Source organism: Alligator mississippiensis, chromosome 4, assembly GCF_030867095.1.
Source record: "Alligator mississippiensis isolate rAllMis1 chromosome 4, rAllMis1, whole genome shotgun sequence".
Taxonomy (NCBI): Eukaryota; Metazoa; Chordata; order Crocodylia; family Alligatoridae; genus Alligator; species Alligator mississippiensis.
The window spans coordinates 6,449,747-6,472,214 of NC_081827.1; the positions used below are offsets into that span (position 1 = coordinate 6,449,747).

Sequence of the window (22,468 nt, forward strand, 5' to 3'; positions counted from 1 at the left end):
TGGTTCCTAAAAATGAAACTCAGAACCGATTTTCCCATAGGAAACAATGTTAGAAATGGTAGATTGGTTCCTGATCTGAGACCTAATACCCTACGTTCACCAAAAATAACCCAGAATTTTGTACTCAACCAATTATCGATGAGTAATATAGCTACATTGATGTATTTCTATTGTAAATAGCAATCATATTGATTTGGAAGGACTTCTTTGGGGTGACTTTGGTGGACTTTTTGAGGGGCTCTTGGTTGGACTTTTTGAAGGGTTGGCACTGTGAACTTGTTCGCTGGCATGGCGTGGCGTCGGATTGAGGGTTGTAAAGTCGAAACCAATGTCGGAAAGTTGAAACAGGGTGACAGTTTATAAATGTCTTAAGTGTTGGTCGTCATAACCCGGACGTCGTAAAGTCAAGGACTTCCTGTAACCCCGAATCCACATTTTTCCGCGATTTAAAATGAAACACGATTTATAGCTGTATATTAGTGATGTTTCATTTAAATCAATTCAACCCAATATTACTTTTTTAAAATTGAAAATTAGGGATTTTTTTAAACCAGAGAAAACCAGGATCCATTTATTCTACTACAGGTGCTTGTGGCCACTGACCTCTGCACCACACACCGTGCCCCCTTTCAGGCTTTGAGAAAGGGCTGGAGCTTAATGACATGCTGGAGGGCAGAGGGATATAAAAGAGTAAAATGCAACCTTAGACGTGGTGATGGTGAAGGCCCCAATCTCTTGTTTGTGCCCTGAAGCCCCAGCCTGAGGCAAGTCAGGACCCCTTCTCACATACCATGACCAGGGTCAGGGGCACAAGGGCTTACATGGGATACCGGACTCTGACATGGGTCCCCTCCATCCGCCAGAGAGAGGTATGGTGAGATCCAATGGCTAGATAGATGCATACTAGAAATAAGAACCATGTTTTCTAGAAATAAGGGACATGTTTTAACACTGAGATAACTGACTACTGAAAGGATTTACCCATGAATACCCCATCACGGGCCATTTTTAAACCAAGGCTGGGTGTCTTCCTGAAAGATCGGCTCTAGTCTACACAGGAGTTAGCTGAGGCAAGTCCCACAGGCTGTGTTAGAGAGTAGATGTTTGCAGCAAACATGAGGAGTGAGAAATGATAATTTCTTGATATCATCCCTTATTTCCACCCAGAAGTCAGAGTGCCAAACCCCAGTTTCTGAGGACAACTTACAGCATCACTGCCTTTCTCCTCCCTTTGCTCCTCAGGCCATTTCTTCACGGGCTCCAGCAGCTTCACGGACTCAAGGATTGGGGACCCGTCTTCCGACTCCGGAGAGAGTCCAGCGGAGGTCTGGAGAGAACAAAGGCTACAAGTTAAAGGCAGCACAATGTAACAAATTAAAGCAGAAAGAGATGGTGGGAAAGTCTCAGGATGTCCTCATCCAAGCTCTGACTTGGGGCAAGTCCCTTGTCTTCCTGCGCTCGGTTCTTCACCTTCTGTACAATGGAGATACGGCTCGCATAAGTCCTGGGGTAGGCAATATGCACAAAGGCAATGGAGGCCCCAAGTACTACAACGATCTTTGCTTCAAGGTGCAATGCCTCCCAGCTCATATGCAGTCTAAGGCATTATTTTCCTAGCTAGATCTCTATACACGTTGGAATGGGCTGAGCTCTTGGGAAAATCTGAAAGCCACCAGCTTCCTGGAAAAAATTAATCCTTATGTCTCTCTCTCCAATAAGAGATGAGCAACTAGCTCAGTGTTTCACACCGAATGGAGGTTCAATTCTGACACTGCAAAATGAATGCTGCTTGGTTTGGGAAAGCAACCAAAATCAATCCGGAGGAGTTGGGGAACAAGGCACCTGTCCAGCATTTGCCACCATGGCTTACAACCTCAGGCAGTGATTCTCAACCAGGGTGCCACCATACCCAAGGGTGATGCCAGATCCTTTGAAGAGCCTCACAAGGTGTGAGGAGACAAGCAAGTAAGGGCGAGCTGAAGTTTGTCCCTACCTAGCCTATCCCCCACCCCTGCTTCCCAGCCCCCATGCAAGGCAGTAAGCACTGTAATACATACGTTAGGTTTTGAAATTGGGTACCTCTCAATTCACAGAAGTTATGAAGAGGTGCCTCGAGTCTACTGAGGGGTGTTGAGTCCAAAAAGGTTGAGAACCACTGATCTAGGGAGCTAGCTAGAGTCTCAGGATGCTACAAGACAAGTGAGTAGCAACCGGACCCAAAGATGGTTCATTCCAGGGGATCCGGATGGTTTTCTTTTGGGAAAAGCTCTTTGCATCTGTCTTCTTCAGATTGCATTACTCCCCCGGACTCTCCCTGAGAGCCCTTCATTGAGAAATTAAACACAGGGCAGAATAAATCAGCTTGTTTCTTAAACAGGACTTCTCAACGGGAGCCCAAGCCACCAGCAGTCCAGGAGCTGCACTGGATGCAGACCCTGTTGGCTTCCAAAAGGAGTTTAAAAGAGCTGCTTTTGCCCTAGGCAGAACTGACCAACTTGGACCTACATGTGGGAGAGACTTGCTTTTCCAGTCACACATGGGGCACAGCTGCAAGCGGTGGAGCTGCTCAAGCTGGACCAACCAGCACAGGGTTACACACGAGGAGCCCCTGAACTTCGCAATTCATCCAGCAACCGTGGATGCCCACGGGAAGGAAGTCCCGAGAGACTTCTTCGGGAGCTTCTCTTGAGTTTCAGGGAAAGCTCCTTGGCATGGCTTTCAATATGTCAGGCTAAGACCGACCCTAAATCCAGGGGTTGACTTAGAAAATCAACTCCTTGGCATCACAATGGCAACTCCTTGGCATCACAATGGCAAGCGAGGAAGGTTTGGTTTGAGCTGATGCCATGAGGTTCTCAAGACCAGGTTAACTTGGAAAAGGGAAATAAGTATCAGGTGTTACACATGGAAAGCAAGTTTTAACGATACCTGCATGCCCTCTTCCATCCCTGCTCCTCCCGAGTGCTCTTTCAGAGACCCAGATGCCTCCTGGGAATCCAGAGTGATAAATCCAGCAATTCCTTGCTGCCCTGCAGAGGTTTCTTCTGGGCTAGTTTGTAGCTGGGTTGTGTTCAGAGATCCAGAGCGGTCCTCTTGTTTTTCAGCTACTGGTGATTTCTGACCAGGGGTCATCAGGTTTGCCGTGATTTCCACTCCTGCACTGTCCCCAGAGCTGGGACTAATGGAGTCATCAGCCAGAGGCTCCTTCTGATGCATTATATCCTAATAAAACAGGGAAATATGACTGCACAAGGCCCGGCAGAAACCAATGTCCGGCTGCAAGCAAAGCCAACCACTGTCCTTCAACCAAGTGCCTAGAGCTGCCTACTAACTTGCGTCTCCCAAAGAGTTGCCTTCACATGGACCAGGAGTATGGAGCTAGATGACCTGGATCCCATTCCCACCTCTGACCTGCTGGGTGATTTTGGGCCAGTCTGTTTGCTGCCATTTCCCATTTGGGGAGATGGGACAAATGATGTTCACCCACTTCCGCAAGTCACTTCGATGGATGAAGATATTTTATAGAAGCACCAAGTCTCACATTCCCAGGTTTCTGTAACGCCATGAGGGAGGAGGGTTAGTCAAAAAGTCATCAGATATCATGCTAATGGGTTACTGTAGCCCATTAGCACCGATTTTTGGGTCACTTTTCTGCACAGTCCCCTGTCCTTGTTCAGCCACTTCTGCCGGTGTCCGCTACATGGTAAAACTCCCCGTCCCAGGGGCCAGCATCCTGCCCTGCTCCATGACACTCTTTGTTCATAGTGGAGCCCTGGCTTAACAAGTCTGTCCCAACGGAGCCATTAATGTCCCAGAAAAGTCCTCCGAAGGATTTTGTGGCTGCTCTCTCCATCATGACCAGAAAAGGACCACAGAACACAACACTTGGTGCCATCTAGGCCAGTGCCCACCACTGTTACAATGGTACGTAAAATGACAGAAAGTCAATAATTAAGGCACAGATGCTTAAACAGTGCTACAGATGGGTTATGTTGCTAGTTATAGCTCCCAAGTTACAACCACAGCTGTCCTATTATTTGTTTGACTGACCTTCCTAAGGCGCATATCACCCAAGGTGTCAATGGGTATCTGGCTATTCAGGCAAGGTGACCCAAGCAGCTGGCCACATCACTCCTGTGTGTACCAATGGCTATGGGAACAGATGTGTATTTGCTTATTGTAAACTGCTCTGAGCCTTCTGGATAGGGTGGGATAGAAATCTAATAAATAAAGATACAGCACCAGTCACCATGGTATCTGGAAACCTCACACTCTCATGTCCCAAACCCGAGTGAGGGAGGGATATGCCCATGTTACAGATGTGAAATAAAGGCACAAGGCATCTAAGTGACTTTCTCCGGGCCATACAGAAAGTCTGAGGCAGAACTAGTCTCCTAAATTGTAGACCAGCGTCCTAGCCCCCGGCCCATCCTTCTGCTAATAACAGGCTGCCCTGATGGAGAAGCACGGCGTGTTTGCATGCCACTGTTGGGCATAGTTGGTTTACCACACAGGAGGCCAAAAACGAGTTAAGCCAAATGCCACTCATATCAAGGAAATAGGTCCCAGTCACCCTGATTTAATCTGTGGAAGCTGCTTTCCACCATGGTGCAGGGCACCACGCAGAAATGCAGATGTAACAGAGACCTTGGCAATCTTGAAATGGCTAAGTAGTTCCTAATACATGCTAACGAGCCTGCCTGAACTGTCGATTAACTACAATCACAGAGAATTAATTCTCCGCAGCCATCTTTAGTGATTCTTACCTTAGCGGGTTGTCTTACAGAGGCCGGGACCATAAACTGATGGTCACTGCTTTTGGCCTGATCTTCACTGGTCATTTCTATGCTGGCCAGAGCATCCCTAGAGATGTCATACTTCAGTGAACCCTGCAAGCCCCAAAGAAAACAAATGAGATAAGGTTGTGTGATTGGAGTTATGGACTTGCTAAATCATAAGTTCAAATCCTGGAAGGGCTGAAAGAGACTTGGATTCTTTCTAAGTAGATGGACCACTTTTCATGGAGCCCACTGTCTTGCACGTCTTTCTTATAAAGGCTCACTGCTCTACGTGGCTGTTGTCTGCCAAATGTGACTGTTGTATGCCACGTTTTGTAACTGTAGAGGTTGTGTTCAGTCCCCTTGACCAAAATCCCCCCCTTGTCACAGCTGTGCAAGGGGCTGTGGACCAGCCCGTTGCTACCTCCCTCCCCAGAGCGGTCTGCATTTCACTGGGGCTGTCAGCGTGCAATAGAAACCAAGGCATACAATCTGCATTTTGGTTCCCAGTACTCCAAGCCCTACAAAGGTTCATGTATCCATGGCTTTGGTCCAGTCCATTATCAAGGGAACAATCACTTGCATCTGCATTTGGGCTCAGCTTTCAAACACCCCAGGTGTCAGGTGCTTTAGGTCTGGCTTCAAAGGACTTTGAGATCCTTTAGGATGATGAGCTGTGTGACAAAGGTTAAGTTCTCTGTGTTAGTCTGAAGTCAAGTTGAAGGCAGGGTGGATTTGCACCTTATAGATGAACCAAAGTCACTCAGCTGAGCGCGGTGCGATCCATGAGCGGACAGACTTAGCTGTGTTAGTCTGAAGCCAAGTAAAAGGAAGACGAGTGTAAGGTCACTATCATTATCACTATCACTGTCACTTCTTTAGACCAAGTGGTTGCACCCAAGATTCAGAGCCTTAACGGGCATTTTGCACGGCGGGGAGAAATGGATGGCAGTGTTTAAGCAGAAAGGATGGAGCCAAGGCCTGTCTCCCTAACACAGCAACAAATAGCAGACAGGTTCCCAATCTTGACTTTCCAACCCGTACCATGCCCCTCAAAAGTTCTGCCCCTCTGCTCCTTCTCTGAGCCATGCACATATCTGATACCCTCCCTTTTGCTGGTTTTTTTTGCATTTAAGCCCTCATTTGCACTATAGAGTTTGAGTCCAGTCAGGCCCAATGCTTCTCTCTGCCAGAAACCTTACCCTGCCTCTGCTGAGTGGAGTAAGGCTTCTTCCATCCACCATCCAGCAGAAGGGACAGTCTTGCCCCTACAACCCACTGCCATGGTCCCTTCAGCAAGTGAGGCCGTCCCAAGGTGCCCTCTATACCCTGAAGCTGCTTCTAGGGAACTATGTAGACCCACCACACATGCACAAACACACTTTGTCAAACAACCCCCAAGCTCCTAAACCTGCAACGAATGCCAGCAAAACCTCTCACTCTGCACAACTTAGTCCTGCTTATGTTTCGCCGGGGATTTCACCACTTTGGCTGGCACGTCCTGTTGTCGCCAGCTCTCTCCCCCTAAAGGATCTTAACCGATCCCTTCATCCTTCCTGCACTTGGGAGCTTATCTCACCCATCATCCTTGAGAAAAGATTGCGTTTGAACCACAGATCAAAGACCATCAGTGCTTTTCAGCATAACATTACATATTACACAGATGACTGCAAGTCACCAAAACAGACAAAACAATAATCTCCAATATGGGGATGTCATAAATTCATTGCAACCGGCAAAGCCTTCCTCCGTTGCAATTATCCAGTAGAGAGAGGAAGTGAAGCAGGATCTTTAGGTTAAAGCCACAGGACTTACTGTCATTAAGACCTGAGCCAATTCCTGGCTGGTCCCATTCCTAACTCTGTAGTTTTGATCAAGTCATTTCTCTGTTGCTTCCCTCACCTCTTCTTCTTGAGGCTCTGTCTGATCTTGGAGAAGCACGATGGGATGGATACTCACTGGGTAGTCAGTGGCTTGCTTTTTCTTGGACGTCTTGCCTTTCCTGGAGCTGGCCAACTGCTGGATGATCACTTCCAGGCCCTCTCTCAGGAGAAGGTCAGTGAGCTCCTTCAGAAGAGCCAACTGCAATGGAATAGAAACCACTCCATAAGTTCATAAGAATTGCCTTTTACTGGGTCAGACCACAGGCCCATCTTGCCCAGTCTCCTGTATTGCACAGGGGCAGAGACTGGGTGCTGAAAGGGGAGTGAACGGGATCGGACCAGGGTTTTTTCCACTGCTCTTTTCCCCCTTTGCAGCCTCCAGCATTAAAGGTCTGGGAAGTTGTGATTCAGACCATGCTCACTACCTACCAATGCCCCTTTCCTCCAAGCACGTGTCCAATCTGTCTTTTGAATCTAGTGAAAGTCGGCTTCCACCACATCTGGTGGCAACAAGTCGCACGCTTTAATCCCACGCCATGTGAAAAAGCACTTCCTTGTGTTCGTTTTAAACTCACTACCTATTCGATTCATTTTGTAAACCCTCGTCTTTGTCTTGTGAGAGTCAATAAAAAAATCCCCTATTGACTCTCTCTTCACCATTTAGCATTTGGTAAACCCTTATCATGCCGCCCCTCAAGCATCTCTTCTTTTTTTTAAACTGAATTGGCCTCGCCTCTTCAGTCTCTCCTCATATGGAAACCCTTCCCTACCACCAATCATCCTTATTCCCCTTCTCTGGATCTTCTCTAGTTATTCTCTATCCTTCTTGAGGTGTGGAAATCAGAACGGGGCACAGTTAATATTCAAGGTGTGGATGCACCATGGATTTATAAAGGAGAATCGTGATACTTCACAATTCCCTTCTTAATGCCTAAAATGTTGTTTGCCTTTTTGATGGCTGCTGAGCACTGAGCTGATGTTCAAACCTTTCCCCGTCTTTACTGACATGAGTGAAGACAGCAAAAACACACCCAGTGTGAGATCATGCTTGACACACACATCAGATGATCTGTTTAAACCCAGTGGTTAAAGAGAGGCCAACAGACTTGACCAGACATATGCCTGACTCATGGATACGTGATGTCAGGTCTCCAAGTCCCAATATTCAGTAGAAGTTTTCTCCCTCCTGGTGCCTAGTGAAAGGTACCCCTAACAGCACTGCAGATGGGAGTCTTTTGCTACAAATGTGCATCTTCTTTGCCTCATCAGGCAACTCCACTCTTTAGTACTGCCATCCTAGTTGTGCTCTAGCTCCAGGCTGGGCCAGTGGTTAAGGTGCTAGCATCATAGAAACTTAAATCATAGACTCATAGAAAATGAGGGCTGGAAGGGACCTCGGGAGGTCACATCTAGTCCAACCCCCTGCTCAAAGCAGGACCAGCCCCAACTACATCATCCCAGCCAAGGTTTTGTCTAGTCGGGTCTTCAAAACTTCCAAGGATGGAGAGTCCACCCCTCTCTGGGTGACCTGCTCCAGTCCTTCACCACTCTCCTAGCGAGAAAGTTTTTACATTTGGGTGATTTACATTTGGGATTGGGAGCCATTCAAGTATTAGGGTCAGGAGCGCCATCAAAGAATCATAGCTAAAGAGAGGCCAACGGGCTTGACTAGACATATGAAACGAGGACTGGACATATGAAGTGAGGCCTGAGCAACTTGTGTTTAGTAAGTTTTAAAGTCACTATTTTGTCTCCTGCCTTACACAAGGCCAGTTTGCCAGGCCACACAATCAATGGTGAGGAGCAACTTCAAGGGTTTCTTGACTATGCGCACAACAGCTGATATGTTTAAACCCAGTGGTTAATGCAGGGCAGCCACATTGGAATATTTTTGGCCTAAAGACATTTTGAAGTTGAGCAAACACAAGTTTATAGCTGGGCTTTTCAGAAGCACCTCCAGCCCAGATCCTCAAGGTATGTGGGTTCCTAACCCAAAGTCTGAGTAACTAAGCCAAACACAGACCCTGGTGAAAGTCAATACGATCTGTAATAGGAGGTCAATAGGATGTCATGGAGACATTTTTAAATGCCCACATCATCCTGCTTGGCATCTAGTGAGAGGAAACAGCAGGGCTCCCTTGAGGCTTTCTCTAAACTTGAGCACTTGCATCTGAGCTCCAAGCTTCTCTACCATTTTCCTCACTAAGGTTGGGAACATGGAGATGCAAACCCTGGAGAAATACTAAGGGCGTCTGCAACAGTAAGATGGACTTGATTTTGCACCAAAGAACAGCCTCGGCTGGGCTTTCAAAAGAAGCCAAGAGCCCAAATCCCATCAAAAAGGAGTTGGGTGCCTTGTGCCACGTGCTTTGAATATCCCAGCCTTGCTTGTGACAACCTGGAGTGAGGAGAATAGGGAGGCACTACACTGATGGCCATGTGGCACTGACATTTGACTTAATGAAGACACCACAGGAATAGCTGCTGGCTGGACTGTGTCCTATCCCTGGCACCCAGGGAGGCCACCCAGAGCTGGTTAGCAAGCTCCAGAGTAGAGAGCTGGATCCCTTTGGTTGGTGTCATTACATTGCGCAGTCTTGGCTCGTTGTCCTTTGTCTCACAAGTAGAGGACCAGCCCCACCTGCACTCCTACTGTGTTAGGTTTTACATACGTCTAGTACAAGAGCTGGTCCCTGCCTTGAAGGATTAGCAACTAAAGAGACAAGACAGTCAGAAAGGGAAGTATCGTGTCCATGTGGCAAAAGAAGAAATAAATGTCAATGATTTCTGAAGCTGCAGGCACTAGCCTTAACCCTAGCATCATCCTTCTCCTACTGGGTGGGTCACTTAAAGCTACTGGAGATGAATAATGGTATGTCGGCTGAGACAGCTTGGCCTATTCATTATTGTCAATTCCTGGAAGAGTGGGACCCCTCTCCAGATTGCCACAGAGTCCTGAAGGTATGGCTGTAGACATCCATAAGACTTTCCTTTGCTTATGTGTAATGATCTCGTCTTAAACAGCAGCTGGTCCACGTTTGCAGAAGGAAGGAAAAAGGAAAAATGCTCACTTACCTTGATACCATATGCTTCAAAAAGCCTCTCCAAATCCTACAGAGGGAAAAAGGGAAATGACATAATTTCAGGTAGACCTTACTGGGACGAGGTGTGATAAGGTCCTCTACTACCAGCCTGATGCCAATCCCCATGGAGCGTTGTTAGTGGCTTAAGTAGGAATAAGCTCGGACGATAAATCTGTGTCATGGCAATAATGGAAGTGCTGGTTCTCACGTGCACACGCTAATCTGCTCTTTTAGTAACAAACTTCGCATCGAGATTTCATACCAAGCTAAAGCTATCAGATGCATGTCACTAAAGGAAAACAACCTTTAGATACTTCCCCATGCCCTGAATGAAAACTTAGTCATGCAATGGGATCATGTCCCTGCCAAGAGTTGTGCTTTGCATGGTGCTTGGATGAACTCCTGTTGGGGGTCCTATTTGGAAATGCCCAAACTCAGACCCAGGAATAGGGGCTCTAAAGATTGAAGATGGTCTCAGAGACAGCAGCTGGGTCTCAAAGAGCAGATAGCAGCTGGTCTTTACAGACCGAAGTCTTTACATATAATAAGCAAAATCACCATTTGCATCGGGAAGGAACCGGAAACCCATGAAAGAGGCTGGTGCACTGGTGTGAAGGGCTCTGTAATGTCTCTCCTATTTAGAAGGTGGATATTCTACGCTAGCTTACACTCCTAAATGACTTCAAGTATAGCCACGAGTGCTAAAAATATGGCAGTATAGTAGTCTAGAGGCAAGCAAAGCATAAGCAACCTTACTGATCCCAGTGACCCTAAGCCAGAGTTGAAATCTGTTGGCCAACCAAAGAGTTAATAATGCATTTTTAGCCATTGCTACTACCTGGGAATCCAATAGATCCTTCCCTGTGATCTCCACTCAGTGCTTATGGTTACTCAATGGAGCCATAGTGCAAAGATCCCCACTTGCAGCTCTCCTTTATATTTAATTCAAGCTAAATTTCAAAGGAACTGCATCAGTGATCCGCACACCTATCACAGGATTATAAGAAAACAGGGCTGGAAGGGACCTCACAACGACATCTAGCTCAGCTCTTGGCTCAAGGCAGGACTGTCCCTGATTAAACCATCCCATCCCAGTTTCTGGCCAACCTGCTCTTGAAAATTTCCAGGGATGGAGATACCACAACCTCCCTTGATAGCCTCTTCCAGTGCTCGACCACCCTCAGTCAGAAAGTTCCTCCTAATTTCCAACCTAAAATTCCTCTGCCATAGCTTGAGGCCATTGCTCCTCACCCTGTCCCCAGAGGCACAGAAGAAAGCCCATCTCCATCCTCTCTGTCATGGTTAATGTCACTGAAAGATGATGAATACTGCAGAGCCTGTCTCCTATTCCCTGTTCCCAGGTCTGCTAACCTTGTCCAGGCACATGTAGATCCAAACCACACTGTGAAAAAAACTTCACAGCTTCCTTTAAAATGGTGTCAGTAGTGGGATAGGATTTCTGACCAATTTGGTAGGCCTACATGGGATTCCTTATGATTTTTGTCTTTGAATCTTGGAAAGTCAAGGACAGAAAGAGAGGGTGACTCAACATTTCTTTGTATTTACCTTGATTTCCACTCCTTTGCCAGGAGGACCTGGATCTCCCTTTAAACAAAGAACAAAAACTAATTAACAAGGGCAACAAGAGATGACAGCAGGGGAAGCTGAACAGTGGCTGGAGCTCAGGACCAGGTTCCCTTCCCTACTTTTCCAATGTCTTGCTGTGTGATCTGAGGCACACCGCTTCATTTCAAAGGGTCACATCCAAACCGTTCATATAAGTGCCTCCAAAATTTAGCACCCAGGATCCTTGTACAGCTTGTGGAGATGGGTAGCAGCCTCCTACGGCTCCAAGCAAGGAACCAACAGGAAATGCTAGACATGGGGACACATTTGAACCCCCACCCTCCTCTGTGCTGAGGCACCTGACCCAGGGATGTGCATGAGATGCCACCGTGATTTTGCCATCCAAACGCAAAGTGCCTACCTGACCAGGACCTATGCAGTACATGTGCCACAAGCAGCATGGGCAACCTACATGGGTGATGCATGGAAGATCAGGGAGGGGAGAGGCAGCGCAGTGGCAGATAGGGCAGGGAACAGAAAGCAGAGCAGCAGATCAGGCAGGGGAAGGGGACTGAAGTAGCACTTTGGCAATCTGTGGGGTTAAATGGTGGCACGCCTGCCAAAAAAGTCAATTTACACAAAAATCGTCCAACTGAACTAAACTTTCCGAGGTGTTGAGCACTCTCACATCTCCACAGGTTTTTCAGATCAGAATCACATTTTAACCTCTGTCTCTCCCATCTTGGAAATGGGTCCCATGTACCTGCAAAGTACAGCTCTCAACCTAGACTTGCTCCATTCACGGTGGTGAGATTTTGGCAGAGGGGGCACGTGCAGAGTTACATACTGATTCATCACGGATGAAATGGCCATTGATATGCAGATACTGCCTGGAGCCAAGCCAGTCCTGATAGCGGTATAAACCATGTCACACGCATTGTAAAGATACTGTGCGCGCACAAGAACTGACTGATGCAGGCGATTATCAATGACATGCTATGAGTTTTCCCAGTGCAACGTCAGCTCTGCCCAGGTAAATTCACCAGTCAGGCAGCACAAAAATGAAAGTGCCACCAGGGACGTTGCAAGATCTCGAGATTGCTTCCCACCTTCCTTGACCAACCATAGGGGGAAAGGTTCTTCCTCCCATTTCACAGCTCATTCAACTGAGGCACATTCAGAGTCATGATGAGAACCCTGGTTTCCTGACTCCGCATCCTATCCCATAGTCATGCTATCCCCTTTAATGCATTAAGCTGCGCATGTAATGAGAAATCCCTCTTTGGAAACATTCCCCATGTACAGTGCTGGTGGGTTAACATTGCTGCTAGAAACTTGAGCTTCAAAGCTACCTTGGCACTGAATTAGCAGCCTGGCAGCGCAGAGTACAGACGCTGGACTAAATGATGCCCAGTTTGCATCTTTGCTTTAAAGCAGGGAAAAAGCCAGGGGTTGAATTCCACGTCTGAGGGGCTTCATTTCACTGAAATCTGGTTTTGATCCCTACAGATTCCGGTGGAATGAAGGGCACCAGAAAGCCATGGACCACAGTCACCTTCGGTGCGTTTGCCTGGGAAAGGAAATAAATCCAACAAGCTCCAGAAATGACACTAATGCAGTGGTTCTCAACTTCAGCAAACTCAAGGCACCTCTTGGAAAATGCCAGCGCCTAGCTTTCACTTGTTTCTTGACTAAGGAAAAGTATTAGAGCAATTCCTCTGTTGCAAGGAACTCTTCGACATCTACTCATGGGAGCCTATCACCCAAATTGAGAAAGAGTTGGCTGCAAGGATCTCAGTACTTTGAAACCTCGTGATGACACCAGGAGATGGCAAAGCAGGAGTGGAAGTGTGTTGCAGACTGAACTGAGATCCCAGAGCCGCCCACCCTGCACGGAAACATGTGCCCAAGCTGTGATAAAACCCACTGATCCCAGATCAGCCTCGTCCGCCATTTCCAAACCTCCGAATAAGGCAATCATGGAAGACCATCATCCTCGACGGAGAGGGATTGCCGATGATAATGCAAGGAACTCAGAAAGGTCAGGATGCTTTTGGCACTCTGGATCCCTATTTGAAATCTTTAGGGTTGTCTTGTGCATTGTGTAGGTGTTTGCACACCTAACCGTGCTGAAGCATCCCAGATCAGGAGCTTCAAGTACAAGAACTGCAGCCCAGAATGTAATTGCTCTATTTCTACTAATTTGTCCACACTACAAGACCATAGTTTATAAGGAAATTTTGCAAGGAACATGGATTATACACAATAAAGAAGGACAAGCATATAAAACACCAGAGGCGCTGGCCAACCATTAGCCCCCTGAAGGTAGGTTTGACATCCTAGTTCCCATATTTCCAAAAGGACATTATTTGCAGAACTAAAATATTACAGTATTTCCTTTTCCCAAGGATCAGGGTATCATTTCCTCCTCTTATCACTGGTTCCCAAATGGGGCATAATCAGGGCTGTGAAAAAGTTTTCCCAGAATTAGCCCAGAATTGCTTGCTCCCAGAATTGCTCGCTCGTGGCAGCGAGCAAGACCTGTCTTTCCTGGCTGACAACAGTTGTCTGATGAAGATGGGATACAGCAAAAGAAAATCCCACCCAGAAACACTGGGAAACACTGATTGGATTAGTCTGATTTAAATTTCCAGCTGGGCTTGCAGCAGAGCTTATATGTTTGGAGGCTGATTGCTTTTATCTGTGCTGATAGTACTGAGCATGGAGCAGGGCCCGGAGTTTGAATAGGATTTTACGTTAAAGACTGAGGCTGGAATTAGATGTCGCATTTGTCCCCATGTGTCTACAGACATACGAGGCCACTATCGGGCATCAAGTCCCGCCAAAGCATACAGAATAAAATATGCTATCACTTTTTTTCCTGGGACATTGCAGCGTGTGTGTGTAGGTTTATCCCCAGTCCTTCTCTAACAGGCTGGCCAGGATGGGTGCTAACCTATTGCTGGCCAGTAATGCAACCTGCCAGGGCAACGTGTGTAAATGATCTGAGTGACATTTTACAGCCTTAAAGCACTGAAATAAATGCAGCAGCAGGTTTCACAGTCAGGCAACAAAGTCAGGCTACAGTCTTGGTCCCTGCTCCTACCAGGACTTAGTTCATGGATGCAAACAGTCCTTTGACTCCAGTGGGACTCCTCATACACTTGGCATTACACGGGTACATTAACCTTTGCATGACCGGGGCCAAGAGTTATCGGAGTCCAAAAGAGGTCAGGCTCTGGCTTTAATAACCAGCCCTGTTGGGCAAAGGATAGGAGGGGTGGGGACAGCTTTCCCCTCTTCCTCTCCTGCGGTAGTTTTTTAGGACTTGTATGGAGTTATGCACCTTCCCAGAGGGTGAACAACACTCCAGCAACGCTGAACTCCCCCGTTGTTTAATGAAACTAAGGATGGAAATACTATGGAAGTAAGGACCCTGCTGTTGTCTACTGCCAGCCCTTCCTGGATCCTGGATCCACTACACTGTGATCAACGGTCTGACCGTCATCCAGGTATACTTTAAAAGACCCACCTGGATGGAGATTTCCTACCCTAGGTAAAGGCATAAAACGTGCCAGGCCTGGCATAAACAAACAGCTGTTCCCTTTTCTGCCAGGCTCTTCGGCCCTGGATTCAGATGTGGACTCAAGCACCTTAGGTTGCACAGTTAGGGTGGGCTAATTAGCACTGTTGAGTGACTGGGATAATTAGTCTACCCCTAAGCTAGCTGGTCTACCCACCCACCATGGTGGCTGCATTGCTTTTGGTTCGGGAGCCAGGCTGCTTGGAGTAGTGCAGCGAGGTTCAGCATGCCACTGCTAGCCATTGCTGATGAAGGTTCATGCCTCTCTGAACCAGTTAGTCTCTAAGTTGCCTCCCTGCCTCGTGCTGGGGACTGTGAGCTACCATGAAGCTGTGGCCTGGGTTAGTAGCACCACGGGCACTTGGGCTCCTCGCACATGAAGCAGTTCTAAGGACACCGTCCTCTCTATTTCCTATCGTTTGCTTCAGTTAAGTCTCTTTCAAGGACATAAAGCTGTTTTTTTTCAGTAATTTTTTTGTTGAAGGCTGGCAAAAGAGTCAGCAGTCAAACATCCACCACCCCACTCTCTCCTCCAAGAGTATGCACACGGGCAGTCCAATCGTACAGGAAAATCAACTCAGTGCAACTCATCACTCCTCCAGCAAAGGGAAGGACCTTACCTTATCGCCTTTGAGGGGGATGCTGCTTTCCACAGCAGACACCTACAAGAGAAAGACAGGCTCAGAGTGCGCTAGGACCCACTTAGGACCGGATCTCTACTGAGGCACCGTCCACCTTGATGTGATCTACCCCCTGCGCAAGGGTCAACTAACTCTGTCCTTCCTCCCTTCAAAACTAGCCATTAATCTGGGTATCAGACTGGATTCAAATGACCCAGATATTTGGATAGGGAGCGAGAAGGGTGTCTGGACGGTAGCAGGACAAGCTGGCCGGGATGTACGAGTCTGGATCTGTGCTTCCAGGAGTTGAGAAAGATTTGGCCCTGCCTCTTTTGGGATGAGATCAATCCACCTTCAAACTTCTGCACAGTTCAGGGAGGTTCAGACCTGGGTTTTGCTCGCGGCCACTCTCAGCTCTGGTCTCTCATTTTTTGGTGGCACTGCTTGGCCATTTGTAGTGACGAAGCAGTAACGTGATTGGACGGGTCAGGAGGAGCTCGTCCTGAGAGCCACCTTGGCCTTCCCACCCCAAAGGCCACCTCCTCGAGTCTCTGGGTGAAGCAGTCACTGTGTCGGCACAGGCAAGACCCGGCTAAAGCAACTGCTGATCCTCTTGCCCTTGGAATATAGAAAAATAGGATGGGCAGGGCCTTCAGGAGGTCACATCTAGTCCAACCCCCTGCTCAAGGCAGGATCATCCCTGCCTAAACCATTTCTGAGGATGCCAGGCAGCCAGGAGGTTGCCATCAGGACACCTTTGTGCTCCCCTGTTCCCAGAGGCACTGTGGTCTCAGAGTGGGGCATCATCACAAAAAATGCCATAGGAGAAGGTGGCAACCAAGATTGCAATAGCTGGGGCAATCAAAAGCCCTCTGGTGTATCATGCTGGGGGCAACCTGCTTAACTTGAACCCACTGAAGGCAGGGAGACTTAAGCACATTTTCAAATGGTCTTCTGGATGGTTACAGATCAAGGTCTCCTTTGTGGCTGTCTTCATGTGCACATACACGTGTGGCACTAATAGAGTTGCTGCAACGCATTTGTTGCAGTGGAAGGAATTAAGTCTGGTGCAATGCTACCACCTTCTTTGTTAAAGACACCAAATGCAGGAAACACCCTAGGAGTGATCGCACCATGGCGTTAGACTCACCGCACCCCATCATGCAAAAAACTGCAAGTCCCTCCTTCCCATCGCCACAGCATCCTGCCCCCCACCCCCTGCCTGATGAGTAGGTCAAGAAAACGAATCACTCACAGCACTTCCAGGTGCCCCAGGCAGCCCAGGCTTCCCCTGAAGAGACACAAGTTCCCCCCCACCCCAAAAGGCAAGTGGTGAAAGTCAGTAATGCAGACACCAGGCTGGACTCGCTCATGCAAGGTGAAGAACGGGAACGTGCAAACCTACAGATTCGCCCTTCTCGCCCTTCTCTCCGTTGACTCCCTAGGAGGTGGAGAGAGAGGCAACATGAGAACGTTTCCATGACTCGGGAGGGCAGTAGAGTCAACAGGGCTCTCTCTCTGTGCTTCCAGAAACTCAGCTCATGCTAAGCCTCAGCGCGGCACAGACAGGACTTCCAACCGGTGGATGTGCGGGACAAGAGGTTATCTTGAAGCCCATGGGCTTCCCTGCCTTTGCTTTCTTGGCTCCCTGGCCCCCATGGCTTCAGGCACCATTCAACCCAGCCATCAACACCTCAATCACCTGCTCCGGCTGCTGGCACAGCCTTCCCCTCATCCCCTGGGGTCTCCGGACATCCTCTCCCCCTCCAGCTTCCACTTCCTGCTACCCCTCAAGGGACATGGTGATGGGACAGTGTGGTCACCCAAGAACTGGACAATCCTGGGATAGACTCCTCTTCTCTGGTAGGGCTAAGGGGTTTTATGCCCTCAAGCAGGGTCCGTGTCACCTTCACCCATGGCAGGGTTCTGGCATATATCTCATGTTTGGTGTAAAGCAAACTGAAGAGGGGAACTGGTTCCACTCTTTCCCCTAGAAAGGAGACCTTCAGGGCCAGGTCTACCATGCTCCATAGCACACAGCCATCTGTGCCCTCCATATTTTAGGACAGCAACCACGGGCTTTTATTTTATTAGCTATGCTGTTTCCCAAGCTCACCCTCCTCCAACAATTGACTTACGTCCCTTCCAGGTTCTCCCATGTCTCCTTTTACCCCCTGTTCTCCAGGACGGCCTGGAAGCCCTAAAGGACCCTGCAAAATAATTCATGAAATGGTGAGGAATGAAACACGATATTGCTCTTGGCATACAGGTATACCAGGTCCTACCAAAATAGCATTATAGAATTGTAGAAAATGAGGGTTGAAGGGCCCTCAGGAGGTCAAATCTAGTCCAGCCCCCTGCTCCAAGCAGGGAATATTCAGATCATCCCAGCCAAGGCTTTGTCTAGCTGGGTCTTAAAAACCTCCAAGGATGGAGAGTCCACCACCTCTCTGGGTAACCCGTTCCAGTGCTTTACTGCCCTCCTAGTGAGAGAGTTTCTTTCTAATATCTAACTTGCAACTTGAGCCCATTGCTCCTTGTTCTGTCATCTGACCCCACTGAGAACAGCCCAGCTCCATCCTCTTTGCAACTCCGCTGCAGGGAGCTGAAGGCTGCTTTTCAATGCTATTAAGCTTCCATGCTGGGACTGAAGAGAAAGAGCTCCCGGGAATGGTATGTTCTCTTTATTCAGAGATTCATGGGAATGCCAGTATGATCTTCCCCACTCCATCACCACTGACCTCTCCAGCCTCATCTAGGAAGGGCCTCTTCTGTGGGATGTGGTCTTTAAAGCTCACAAGACTCTCCACAGAAGAACCAGTACCAGTCAGGTAGGGGGAGTGGGACTGTAACATGGGTCCCTGCCCCCATGAGCTGCACATTACACCATCTCCCCTTCCTATCCTGATCCCTATACCCAAGACATGCAAACCACGTGCCAGAAAGACACCACGGAAGAAGCCACGCTGTGTTTCAAATGACACTTTCCACTGTGCCCCTGGGAAGAATTATTACCCTGATTCCTCTCTCTCCTGATTCTCCGGGGACACCTGCTTCTCCCTAAAAGAAAAACAAGGGTATTTTTTACAAGCTTACTTAGTGTGGACATACATACAACTTAGGTCTCCTTTGTGGCTGTCTTAGTGTGGTTTTCATAGTGTGGACATACAAACAACTTATCACTGGGTAAAAGTGGATGGGCTGCTGTCCCATGGTACCTGCCCATGTGCTCCCGAAGTGAAAAATAAGCCACAGTAGTTTTTCTCTGCAGGTGAAGACACAACAGTTTAACCTCCACTTACTGCATTGTAAAGGGCAAAAAACGTGGCGTGTACAAACGCCCTACGAGTGTACACATGGGCAGCTGACAGGCAGTAAAACTCTCCCTTTCACTCGGTGACAAGTCATTTGTATGTCCTTACCCTCACACGCACCACTCCTGGCAGATTGCACCGTCATTTGGGATGTCAGGTGTACGGCACTGCGGGCTGCAGACGCTAGCTCAGACAATAAATCAGGCCTCGTATCATTGAGTGAGGCAAGATCTCCTCCCATATGGTAAAGCAATATTGGGGGAGGAGGGAGAGACAGTGCTAGAGAAGGGGCAGGTTGCAGGAGGTACATGAAATGGGCCATGGGTTTACAGCAACTCATCCCCAATGGAAAAAGACTCCCACTCTCCTTATCAAAGTTAACAGGCCAGCGATGGTCCCATCGCAAAACCATCCCCAGAATCAAATGACCTGTCCCACTAGCATAAAACATTTTGAGTTCCAGTTTGACTCTTCGATGTCTCCCTCTAATGCTGGCAAGTGAAAATGAAGCCAGAAGAAAACTCTAGAAATGAGAATTTGGGGCTTAATGGCAGAATTGATTGAGCCAGATGGGGCAAAATATGTCAAGCCTAAGTGCAATTTTCTCATCTGAAGGGAATGCACCCAATACGCGGAAGCAAGGAGTTAAAGGGTTGTTGGCCATGTCCTACTGATGACCCAAGAAGGTCCTTTGTGCCGACAGGATGAATTTTAACAGAATCTCTTTGATCTCTTGGAGGGGGGACAAGTTGTAGCAGCTTTATACAGTATAAATATTTATTAGGGAGTTCTACTTTCTACGACAGTCTACAGCAGAGGGGAGTCAGCTTCATGGCTACAGGCAGACATCGACACTCCACTGTGTTACCTTGGTCCCCGTGTCCCCTTTCTTCCCTGGTTCTCCCTAGAACATGAAACAAAGCATCAGGTTACATTTAAATTTGTCACCAGCTTTGTCACTCTCCATTTTCTATCTGGATGTATCTCTTTAGGCCAAGTCTGCTTTCTTGGTGCCAGAAGAAATGGACAGTAACTCTTCTCAAACAGGTGAAGTTACACAGACGTAACCTGAGATCTGAATCCAGGCTCTTGTTTTTAAGACCTATTAAATAAGTACGAGGAACTCTTGAGATCTAAACTTCCATCAGACGACAGGGTTGCAACTGCTTTGATGGAAAAATTATGTCATGTTCAACTCAACCACGTGGCCTACAGGAGAATGGTCTTTGGCTGTCATCAGCATTGGCTTATCTGAAGGCCTGTAATACAGCTCTCTGTGGGTGGATGCCCTGAAGAGATGAGTGTGTCCTGAAATATCCTTCAGGGTTGGTGCAACAGCATCAGGCCATGATGTCAGCGCATCACAATTTGCCATTATAATTTATGCCGTAGTCTGATGCTGCCAGGTCAAGAGGTTGTGACCTAAATGCCAAGGCACAATGCATTTGTCCTACTCTGGCTGGCGTTAAAGAGCCCGTACACTCCGGCTGGAGTATCTCTGAGTAGATGGATGTATACTCTCCATCATGCCTTATGTATAGCTGCAGAAATGCTCTGCTCGAGCTATCTTTTAGCCAGGATCGTACCTGATTTTCACTTACTGAAACGACTCACAGGCTATTTCAGCTAAATATTGCCCGGAGCCACGTAGGCCAATTAAGTGAGCCTCTTTTTCCCTTCTTGCATCTGGAGAAGGCTGCCATTCTGCACCCAGGATTGACCTGCCCCATCTGACTGGATCGTTAGTTTTTACTTACATCTTTACCTCTTAGTCCGGTCTCTCCTGGTTTCCCAGGTGCTCCTGGTTGACCTCTCTGTCCTTTCAGGCCCATTTCCCCCTGGAGGAAGCAATGAATACAATTGTTACTGTCTTCTTCCCCAGGTCATAACATAACACTCCTGCTTTAGGGGTCGGACACACAACCCAATGTAAATCAGACTGGCATAAATCCGTCACGTGTCTGCACCCTTAGTCTTTGCTACGCTACGGGAGCCATGAGCTGAGCAATACTCACTGAGAAGTATTTTAGAAGCCAGTTTTCAGAGGGTTTTCAAGCCCCTTCTTTGCTGCATCTCTCCATGTTATTTTTACATCTCCAGAAGGGATTAAATATTGGTTCCACTGGGATCAAGGCCTATGTTTCTGCATATAGAGGCTGATAGTTGGGGCATGAACACTCTTTATTGAAATGCCAGTTTAGGATGGAGGACCATGCAATTAAACTCCTCCAGTCTATGGGGTCTTCCAGTATGTGCAGGCCATCAGAACCAAACTTGCTGTTGGAGCCTTACAGTTTTTAATTCCCAAAATTTCCACTTTAATCTCATTTTCAAGGTGGATTTTTTTTTACTTTACAAAATGTCATTAATGCAAGCGGACATGGGTAACAAATGAAAGCTGTGCTTTTGCTTTGGGAGTACAGCACTCACCTTCTGACCGGGTTTACCAGACAAACCTACGTTTCCCTGTGGAAAAATCAAACTGTAAGTCATTCAGTAGGAGTGATGCCCGTGGATGTCACTTAGCTCTTATCTATGAACCCAGCTACCTGCCACCCATGTCAGACTAAACCCATGGAACCAACTCTGAGATCTCCAAGCAAAATGTCCTTTATTGCGAATATGAAGCTACAAAGAGATGGCACATTTGGCACAAGATAAGCCATTTTATCCTGGGACACAGTACAATTATTCATGTGTCCATGTCTGTTGTCCCTCCTAAAAAGGTTTATGGGTTAAGAAATACTAACGGGACATCTCAAAGTGCATTTCAACACTTATCCTGAGATTGCATGATTGAATCAATGGCAGAAAAGTGGCCATGCATTCAGCCAGTCACTTAACCCTGATTAGGACAACGTGTGTACATGCCAATCCCCCAATATTTCTGTTCCAGGACAAATACAGGCACAATTTGTCCAGGGATAAATGCATTGTCTGTTCCTAGCTTTAGTGCTGTAGCCAAGATTTTCAGAAATGATGACCAGTATGGGGTACCCAACACATAATGAGGTTTCCAAGACTGCTGAGCTCCCACCCTCTGAAAACCAAAGCTCCCAAAAAAACATAAGTGCTCACAGCACCCAAAGACACAAGTCACGATTAAAAACCTTGGTCAAAGTGTACCATGCTAGACTAGGGACAGAGCCATGGCATCTCTGTGTGATGGTGTGGGTCCACACCAAGTGGGACAACTGTGATCATAAAGGGGTAGTCCAAGCCGGTGCCCCCACATGGAGTCTTCTCTTGGCTAAGCTGGTCTCTGCTCTCAGCTGCCTTTTGTATGTGCTAAGGGCCCAGTCCTATGCTCTTTGGTTGGCAGCTGAACCCATGCAAAGAAGGCACAAAAGCATGCTTTTCATCTAAAGGGCTTTGATCTCCCATTTCCACATACATATATTTATTCATAGGGTGTCCCAAGGAATGCTCTCCCTGCCCTCCAGGCAAGTCTTATTCGCAGTTCCCCTCAGTTAAACCCTTTACTTTGCAGCCATGCAGCCTGGTCTGAGCTGCCATGTAATGCAAGAGTGCCCTGGGGACCTGGGGTTCAATTTTGAGGTGCATCACTGCTGCTCCTGGTTTAATTTGCTAATGAGAGGCCATGCAGGGAGATGGCCGGGTTTTGCCTCAGTGCAGTCCCG

General features: G+C 47.7%; 1 protein-coding gene across 13 annotated transcripts in view; it reads right to left on the reverse strand.

The window, feature by feature from the left end:
- LOC109283187 (collagen alpha-1(VII) chain) overlaps positions 1-22,468 on the reverse strand; it is a 202,802-nt gene that overhangs the window by 78,910 nt on the left and 101,424 nt on the right. For 12 of the 13 annotated variants that reach the window (XM_059725736.1, XM_059725738.1, XM_059725732.1 and 9 more), the window contains 14 exons: positions 21,258-21,293; positions 20,585-20,665; positions 19,696-19,731; positions 18,529-18,573; positions 17,652-17,723; positions 16,919-16,954; positions 16,769-16,804; positions 15,514-15,555; positions 11,311-11,349; positions 9,737-9,772; positions 6,738-6,860; positions 4,767-4,889; positions 2,929-3,222; positions 1,208-1,327 (listed from right to left, as the gene is read on the reverse strand). In XM_059725736.1, coding sequence (XP_059581719.1) covers positions 1,208-1,327; positions 2,929-3,222; positions 4,767-4,889; positions 6,738-6,860; positions 9,737-9,772; positions 11,311-11,349; positions 15,514-15,555; positions 16,769-16,804; positions 16,919-16,954; positions 17,652-17,723; positions 18,529-18,573; positions 19,696-19,731; positions 20,585-20,665; positions 21,258-21,293 — 1,119 coding nt within the window. The remainder of the gene's footprint in view (positions 1-1,207; positions 1,328-2,928; positions 3,223-4,766; positions 4,890-6,737; positions 6,861-9,736; positions 9,773-11,310; positions 11,350-15,513; positions 15,556-16,768; positions 16,805-16,918; positions 16,955-17,651; positions 17,724-18,528; positions 18,574-19,695; positions 19,732-20,584; positions 20,666-21,257; positions 21,294-22,468) is intronic. The other variant, XM_059725733.1, reaches the window with a different exon arrangement.